This window comes from Xyrauchen texanus, chromosome 46, assembly GCF_025860055.1.
Source record: "Xyrauchen texanus isolate HMW12.3.18 chromosome 46, RBS_HiC_50CHRs, whole genome shotgun sequence".
Lineage (NCBI taxonomy): Eukaryota > Metazoa > Chordata > Actinopteri > Cypriniformes > Catostomidae > Xyrauchen > Xyrauchen texanus.
Window position 1 is genome coordinate 18,084,626 of NC_068321.1, and position 9,482 is coordinate 18,094,107.

A 9,482-nucleotide genomic window follows, 5' to 3' on the forward strand; every position below is an offset into this window, starting at 1 on the left:
GACGCTTTACCATCGCCTTTGTCTCCAGGTAATAAACAGACCATCGTTTCACAATGTGACCATGCCCTCCATGCCAAACACTGTTAGACATCTCTCCACACCTGAAATCTAACACAGCTCTTTCAGCGTCCCGTGGGAGAGAGGGGGCAGAGTGGGTGAGGGGTTAACTCAGATAATAACATGCTTATCAGATGGTGAGGTCTTCACATTATGGATGCCAATGTGTGATGACGGTGTGTGTGTGTGTGTGTGTGTGTGTGTGTGTGTGTGTGTGTGTGTGTAACACTATCTGTAGCGAGTGAGGACATGTCTCAAGTCCTTTGGAGCAGAGCACACAAAAGTGTCTAACATAACCCAGGTCTACAGAGGTCTCTCTGTTCATGGCCAGAGACAATACGTCAATCTCAATATATAGCCCAACCATGAGAAATCATCCGAGACTTCGTCACACAATAAATCTTATTTGATTCCAATAAATTACAGACAAAGAATAATGTAGGTCAATCGGCCATCTGTTACTTAACTAATGGACCTGGCATATGTTGCATAATGGTTTATACATATACATCACTGATTGAGATTTATGGAGATTTATCAAATATATTAATACTGCTATGGATTCTACTTCAGCATAATATAAACAAAATAAATAAAAGTCACCAAACAATGACGTCTGTTTGCTGCAGTTAAACACTCCACGTCAAGCGTGGAAATATGGCTAAACATTTCTAAATATTTTAGAGAGTTTCTCAAACTTTCCAAACCAAGTATGATGTATGATCAAATCAGACTATCCAAGTATCACCTAAAAAAAAACATAGCCTATTTGAAGCCTGTAAGAATGCTGGCTACACATTAGAGTCTAATGATTAGACATTCAAAGATATATTTAGTGTATTGAACTGAAAATAGATTTGACACTAGAATTAAACATGGAAAAAATACAACAATAACTATTTAAATTAAACTGTTATTAATAAAAAAAATATGATAAATGTTGCATAGTTAATTTGTTAATATATTTATCTCAGGTAAAACAGACTAGGTGTTACATTTTATTGAAAGATACAAAGCCATAATTTTTTTTTTTTGTACAGTACTATAAACTGTACAGTACTAATTAATCCTGCACAACAAACCAAGAACGTATTTACTAAAAGTAAATAGGCTTTTTTAATTCATGTTAACTTTAAAACAAATATGGAAACTTTACTTTTGTATTCTACAAAGGAATTTTAAGTTATTATCCAAAAACTAAACCTGGCTAAGCATTTGCCGAGGATATCTAATTCAAGTGTCTGATAAAGTGTTGAACAGTTTGTGCCACTGCATGGCATCTTTCAGGAAGATGTAGCACAGAAATAGGAACAAACTGACAATGTGATGACAACACAATGATGAAGACAACTAACGAAAAGACTGTGGAACTCACCAAGGGGCCCCATATATCCTGAATCCTTTAATGGTGACCTCAGAGTCCTGTAAGTACACACAGTTTGTAAGGAGGGACTGAACGTCGTCAAAGTCCTCAGACCTCAGCTTGGAGACTGAGGGGAAGCGGTAGTAATCCTGCTTTATGAGTTCCGACATAAAGTCTTTATCGAAGGTAAGTTCATGGTTTCCAGCGATGACAACTTTGTACTCATATGGAAGACTACCTGTAAGATAATGAGAATAACATCTTTTAGAAGCAAACTTCAAATTCGCTCCATCTTTCTATGCACCATGGGGTCCTTTTCCTGAAAAGGTTTGAAGATTCCTACTTTAGATAATTCCATAATATTTTTGATCAAAGTCAAGTCATTTTTATTTGTATAGCACTTTACAGAAAATGATGCTTTAACAAAAAGAAGCTGCCGTGCCTTAGTCATAATTGTGCGAAATATTTAGGCTGTACTGTGAAATACAATATATGGTTTACATACTGCAACAAATGCTTTTACTATCCCAAGGCGAACTTACAACTCATCAGTTCACTGTGGCTGCTGCCGTTCGAAGGTGGCGGCATGATTTTGATTCCACCAGATAAACAATTTTTTTGACCTCTGCAATCCTAAAAGAACCTTTATTAATTTTATCAAAGTGAAATGCTGCTGAGTCCAAAGGGCAACTATTACAGCCATCAGTTGGGCATTTTTCCAATTTCCAATCTGACCTCCTTGACCTCCCACTAACAGCAAAGATGTTCAGTCAGTACTTGCCAGAACTGCTGCTGATGAATCATAGTTATAAGTAATAGTTCACCATCTTTCTTCGGTGGAACAAAGGGCCCTATGATTTTTGCGATGCGGAAAACAAAGACAGAATCGTGGAATCCAGTCATAAAAACTGAATTAACTATAAAACGCAGAATGATATACAGAATTTTACATATATAGGATGACCTTAATATATAAATGCACAATTAATCAAATTAAAATTGTGATATGTCCTAGTGTAATGATTAAACCACAAAAGGCTAAGATTTACGGTCTGCATGAGGTGCACGCTTCAACAGTAAACGAATGTAAGCCACTGCTTATACACTTACTGCATCATTAACATCATGTGCACTCTGTGTGTGTAGTAATGACAAAGAGTAGAGCACTTTAATCACTGTGAAGCGTGTAGCACATGCAGACTTTATATTTATATAATTACATCATAGCCTTTTGCGGTTTAATAAGCATATTAGACTGCATATATCAAACTGCATTTTTGGAGGTGGAAGTGAAGCCGTCAAAAACATCAGGTTTTCCACCAAAATAAAAGCTTGATTTAACTAGATGCATGAAATTGAAATAAATGCAACAGAAATATATTATTTCTGTATAATAAAATGTATATTCAATTTAGTAGTAGTAGTAGTGTAATGATAGCACTGTATTTGATAAATAATAATAATAGTAAACAACTAACTCCTTTTTGTGTTTTGGATTATGTGAGGATCAGTACAGATGGTCTTCATTTAATAAAAATAATGCAATGTTATGTTAAAAAGTAATTATTCTGTTTTCATTTGATTAAAATTCTATATATTAATTTGATTAGACAATTTTTTTAATGATTCAATGTAAGTAAACTTTAAAACACAGAATTAAGAGAAAATAAAAAGATAAAACATGCAGTTTGGAAAAAGATCAAATTTATTTCATAGGGCCCTAGTAACACAAAAGCAGATGTTAAGCAGTATGTTAATCTCAGTAACCGTTCATTTTTTCCATACAATGAAAGTGAATGGTAACTGACACTGTCCTTCAACATAACATCTCCTTTTGTTTTCCATGGAAAAAATTATTTCATATGGATTTGGAATGACATGAGTGTGAGTAAATGATTTTTCATTTTCATAAAATTTTTGGGTGAACTATATTGTAGAAGAAACATTAATATGAACTTCCTATTTGAGAGTTAGTGTTGTGACAGAAGGGGAAGGGGTTGACAGAACTGATGACAGGACTGGTTTTGAAGACTTACCTAACCAGTCATTAAACTTCTTCACTTCAGAAGGGAGGCCGAGTTCAGTGAAGTCACCTGTATGAAGCAACACATCACCGAAAGGCATCTGGATTCCATCTGTCCTTGAGTGCGTGTCTGAAACGCAGACGAAACGCGTATGACCAACAGGCTTCGGCGCATCATAGGGAAGTGGCTCTACCCTGTAGAAATAGAGAGCAAGTGTGTTCGTTTTCGGGGGGAAATACTTATGCATTATTTGTAAAAATCATTACTTTAATCATCGCCATTAGTGACTGGTAGAAGAAACCTTCTAAGAAACTGTATCTTTGCAATTTTCAAGATATTTTTAAAGGGTCTTGTCATGAAAAATCTAATTTTCCTAGATATTTTGACTTGAGAAAGCAATGTACTATAAAAAATACACTGTAACTTTTAGAACTCCCTCAAAACCTCCACCCTAGTCCAAGAAGGCCATGTATTAAATAAAAAATGCTTTGTTCTGTACTTCAGAAAGTTGTGAATGCACCTGTGAAGAGGTAATTTACATAGAAGTCTTAAAGGCAGCAAAAATTGCACATTTTAAACTAAAGGTGAAAGAGAGAGTGGAAAATGATAGTGTTAAACTACATCACAATACTGTTGGCAAAACAAAAACTCGACTACCATTATACTAGGACCTAAGTGAACCTCAGGGGAAAAATAAACCAATTAAATAATGTTAGATATGACAATTTCTTTTCTTTTTTGGTTTTAACATTAAAATAATATTTTACTCACCCTCATGCCATCCCAGATGTGTATGACTATCTTTCTTCAACAGAACACAAAGATTTTTAGAAGAATCTGTTGGTCCTTGAAATTTATAAGGCTCCAGTGGTTAAATCCATATCTTTGGAAGCCAAATGATAAGTATGGGTAAGAAACAGATCAATATTAAAATCCTTTTTACTATAAATCTCCATTCATATCTGAAAGTGAAAGTGGAGATGTATAGTAAAAAGAACTTAAATATTGATCTGTTTCTCACCCACACATATCATATTGCTTTTGAAGATATGGATTAAACAACTGGAGTCTTAAGAATTACTTTTACTGCTGATTTTATATGCTTCTTGGACCTTCAGATTTCTGGCCACCATTCACTTGCATAAAAGAAAAGACCAACAGAGCTGGGATATTGTTCTAAAAAATGTTGTGTTCTGCAAAAGAAAGAACGTAATACACGTTTGGGATGGTATGAGGGTGAGAAAGTAATGGGAGAATTTATGGGTGAACTATCCCTTTAACAATTATTCACATACAGGTTTTCACTAGTGCCATATTCCTATGTTTTACATTAACATTCACTCAAATGTCTATATCAACCACATACACCTGGCAATAAAGAGCTCAAAAGATTTTTTAGAATCTATAAGGCTGGCATAGGTAGTAGATGTCACTTAAACTACTCAACAACAGTAGATTATGTTTAAATTGAAAGTGATTTGGCAAGAGGAAAAAAAGAGCTTTCATAACACATATAATGATTTTTGCATTCTTTCTCTATACCCTACATTTAAGCATTCTATATGTGAATTCATATCATTCCTATAAATGTCCCAATTATATTAATGCCATACAGATCAATTAAGCTGTACTGTACTGCACATTTGTTGCCAAGAGTGCTTTGAATTAGTCAGACAATAGAGTAAAATGACAAATAGCATAGTTTTTCATACTTAGAAGCAATTTGATGGTACGTACATCCTAATGCTTTCCCTTTCCTAAGGCTGATGTATGTTATTGTGCAACACCATTAAGGCAGCAAAGGCTCTGCTAATCAGCCCAGCCCATTCTTCAATATCCACAACAGACCTCATTATGCCATCATCAGCATCAGTCAATAGTCAGGTTTCTTTAGAGGTGAGCTCTGACCCTGGGGTCAAAAAGCTATTGTTAAAGAGCTAATCAAGTCAACTAACCTTTAACCTCTCTTTGGTTAATAAGTACAATAACATGAGACAAGTCTTACACTGTATTGGTCCTAACATCTCTATTAGGATTGTAAAAAATTGTGTGCACAAATGATTTTATTTTTTAAATGTACTGATGTTATGTATACATAATCTACCATTGGTTTTTGGTCTGCGTTTAAGCTAAGAGATTTTATTTAAACTCCAAACTTCCCAATTAAATCCCATAATGCACTTTAAAAAGACTCTCTGGCAATTAAGGCATCTGCTAATCCAACAGCCCACTTGGCTGATCATGCCAGATTAATCCTTAAAAGAGTGATTGTTTTTCATGCTTTGGACAGCAAAGTTTATTTTTATCCACAGAAGCATCAGGTTAGGCAGAATATTTGGCTGTAAAGAAAAGGGGGAAATAGGTACAGTAAATAGGCTATTGGAAAATATGAAAATATTCAATTCTGTCATCATTTACTCCAAACATGTTGTTCCAAACCCGTATGATTTTCTTCAGCAGATTAAAAAAGGACATGTTAGGCAGAATGTTAGACTCAGTCACTATTCACTTCCACTGCACCATTTTCCCATACAATGAAAACAAATGGCTAATAAGGCTAACATGCTGCTTAACAACTTCTTTTGTGTTCCACAGAAGAAAGCAAAAGAGTCTTACTGTTTTGGAACAACATAAGGGTGAGAACATGATGACAGAATTTTCATTTTTGGGTGTATTATCCCTTAAATGGCAATAAAAAAAATGTAATAGCCAGTTTAAAACTGGACTAGATTTACACAGTGCCATTATCTGAAACATCTGAACATTATTAAACCTTGTTATGCCCCAAAAAATCTCATTAAGATGCTTAATCTGCAAATGCCATAACAATATCAAGTTAAAAAGGCCAATTTAATTCATTACAACAGAAGTGAAACTGCAGGAGTCTCTCTGATCACCTGGTGGGCGAGACAGAGACAAAAGCAGCCAGATGTCCTCGCTGTCAGCATTCTGCCCTTCCCCAAATCAATCAATTAAATCAATATTTCAGTTACAGCAGCACTGTACACAGATACTCACATGTGAACGTGAGGGGGCTGGAAGCGGCTTTGGTTGATGTTGTAATGGGTGAAAGCCTGGGTCGGTTTGGAACTGTACTCATCCACAGAGATGGTGACCTTCCCCTGAGAGGATATTCTGCGAGCCATGGCACCTCAGATTTGGACATGAGCAGGTCACAACGGAACAGTGCCAATCCAGTAAGCAAGCATCTCTCAAGTCGACTCCCAAGGCTTGGTTGTGAGTCACCACCTACATAGACACAAGACACAAGGTCAAAATGTTAATGATGCAAATCCAAATACAGTTAAATAAAAAGTTTCAAAATCAGAGTATAAGAAAAAATATGATCCCATGATTTCCATACATCTGTTTGTATATTCTACATATAAATCTATATACACAGGAAAACAGTTTTGTTCTTACATGAATAGTGCCTACTCACTAAAGGGAGCTCAAGGATAAGGATATACACTTTTATGGCTTTACGTAAAAAAGCTGTTCCAATCTTATACAGTATTCTCACACAGTCTCTGGCGGGTTAACCTTTTGCCATAAACTTGAACTTTGGTCACCCTCCCTAGACGATTTCAGAACGGCCACATAAATACCACTTATGACCAATAGCTCGTGTTACACGGTAAACTGGCAGGCTGACTCCATAATTATCTGTCAACAAAAGCCTGACTCCTCAACTGGCCTCAGACTACACGGGGAAAGTCAGTATTTTCCCCCTCATTGTACCGGTTATGCAAAATCTGACCTGCTTGCTACGAAGCAGCAGCTATTGATAGTAACATATAAAAACACGTTCATTCAAACTACACAAATAACCCATTTATTATTACCATATGCAGAACAAGAGCAATTTTTACCACATAAAAGCCACGCTATCAAATATTTCCGCTTTCCATATAAATCATCAGACGCGGCGCTATGCAGAAACATGAAAGAAACTTGACCGCGGGAAAATAATACAATGTATCCGAAGAAACGTTCTAACCTATTTCCTTCGAACATGACAAGCAGCCACCTCTAACCCATTACCGCTTTGTGCCTCGCTATTTCTCCCCCCAGCGACCTTCTTCTTCAAGAGTGTAGGTAGGCTACCTTTTCTTTTGGCCCAAAATCGCTCCGGGTTCGTCCACTGAAGTGTCAAAAACGACGGTCATCAGATATTTCGAAAACCGTGAGGGGTTGAGGTCGCGGCGGCCGGGGCAGAACCTTCGACCCCCGGGGTCTCTCTCTCTACTAGCACTCTCACTGAAATGCGACAGACTAGGAAGGAGGGAGATTGAAGACAGAACAGCCTCTGTGTGGGAAGAGGGGGAGCCCGAGAGACGAGTGCAGTGAGTGTTTGCTGCCACTGGGGTCAGAGAGCATTCAGCAAACACAGTGGTTGAACGCCGCTGTCACGTCGAGGGGAGAAAAAACAGACAGCTATTGGGCAATACCTTGAACCGGAAACGCACGCGATAGGTCAGACAACCAATGAATTTAACAATGTGATATTTGCATATACTTACGGTCAGTATATACGGTCAGTAAAAACGGGCCAGTTAGTTAGTAAAATGCTTGTATTTACATTGGACATGAACTGTGTTTTTGTGCTGGACTGGTAATCTGGCATACCGGGCATTTTCCCGGTGGGCCGACGCATTTTGGGGCCGATCAGGGGCGGACTCTTCTCAGTCCAGCCCTGGTTATGACAACAGCTAGTCTAAATAGGCCAACTTTGGTTTTATGATCTAGCAGTTCATTTGTAGCATTTTCTTCTTGACCCTAATTTTACATTGGGTTTCAAATGGCGACTCAGCACTGTTTCACACAGTGCTTATTTATCTTAGAAAAGTCACAAAAATGTGCTGGAACTTAAAGGGATAGTGCACCATTTATGTGCATTGAAAGGAAAAAAAAATCTGAGATATTCTTCTAAAAGTCTTTGTTTGTGTTCTGTAGAAGAAAGAATGTCACACATCTGGGATGGCATGAAAGTGAGTAAATGATGCGAACATGTTCATTTTTGGTGAACTCTCCCTTTAAACATGAAATTGAGACATAAAAAATGTATTTTTAACTCTGCATGATTATATTTAAGTTGCATTTTTGTTTTTAGTATTTTTAGAATTCATAATTAAACTAATTTATCATGGCAAACATACTCTCACCTCTTGACTGCTATAATGTAGTCCGTCTGAAACTTTTGTAAACATCAAGTCTGATTAATATAACTGAAGTACCAGGATGAATATTATGTATTTAATTATTGAATTAATGTAGTGACAGTGATAAGGGAACAAAACCTGGATTTTCACTCTTCTTCAGACATGCTTATACACATATACCAAACCTTCGTTGGCGTGTATGAGAGCGAGATAGAGAGAGAGAGAGAGAGAGAGAGAGAGAGAGAGAGAGAGAGGGGGCATTCTTTGAAGAACAGAGGGTGAGGGAGGCAGGGAAAAGCAAAGCTGAAAGAAAATTTCACTTCCATGGCAACCAGGCTGTTCAAGCTTCCGTGCCTTCTGTCATTCAGTTTTAAACAGACAGAGCCTGGCATCACCAGCATTGCTCTCTTGTCTGTACAGCACAGGAGAGCAAGCGTCAGATCATTACTGCTGTATACCATTCAGAGTCTGGCTGTATTGGTGTATTGGGATTGTGGGTGTTTTGATTGGTTCTATAGCAATATTAAGTGTCTTTGTTGCAAAGGATAATTCTCCCTCAAGGGATACCATAGATAGACATCAAGAGATACCAAGATGTACCATGAACATAGCATACAGTTTATGTGATGTATTGCTCAATCTGTTTTCTGTGTTCAAAGAAATTTTAAAGATGGATTAAAAAATATTTTTTAAACCATTTGGAATTTAATTAGAAGGCTAAAACATAAAAAAGATGCTTTTATTGGCATGGCTGAAACAAGAATAGTAGTCAACATTATTTTTTTTTTTACCCTTTTTACTTTTACATAAATATGATCTTATTGTGAATGTTTCATCTATGCATCACGTTAAAAAAAAAGAGTAAATGATAGTCAT

At 36.7% G+C, this 9,482-nt stretch overlaps 1 protein-coding gene across 1 annotated transcript in view; it reads right to left on the reverse strand.

Annotated features, from left to right (window-relative positions):
• The window catches only part of mpped2 (metallophosphoesterase domain containing 2b), a 31,294-nt gene extending 23,523 nt beyond the window's left edge, over window positions 1-7,771 (reverse strand). Inside the window, exons 1-4 of the mRNA XM_052119976.1 lie at window positions 7,552-7,771; window positions 6,463-6,693; window positions 3,457-3,638; window positions 1,433-1,658 (exon numbers count right to left, since the gene is read on the reverse strand). Coding sequence (XP_051975936.1) covers window positions 1,433-1,658; window positions 3,457-3,638; window positions 6,463-6,590 — 536 coding nt within the window. The 5' untranslated portion in view covers window positions 6,591-6,693; window positions 7,552-7,771. The remainder of the gene's footprint in view (window positions 1-1,432; window positions 1,659-3,456; window positions 3,639-6,462; window positions 6,694-7,551) is intronic.
• Between the last annotated feature and the right edge of the window lie 1,711 nt (window positions 7,772-9,482).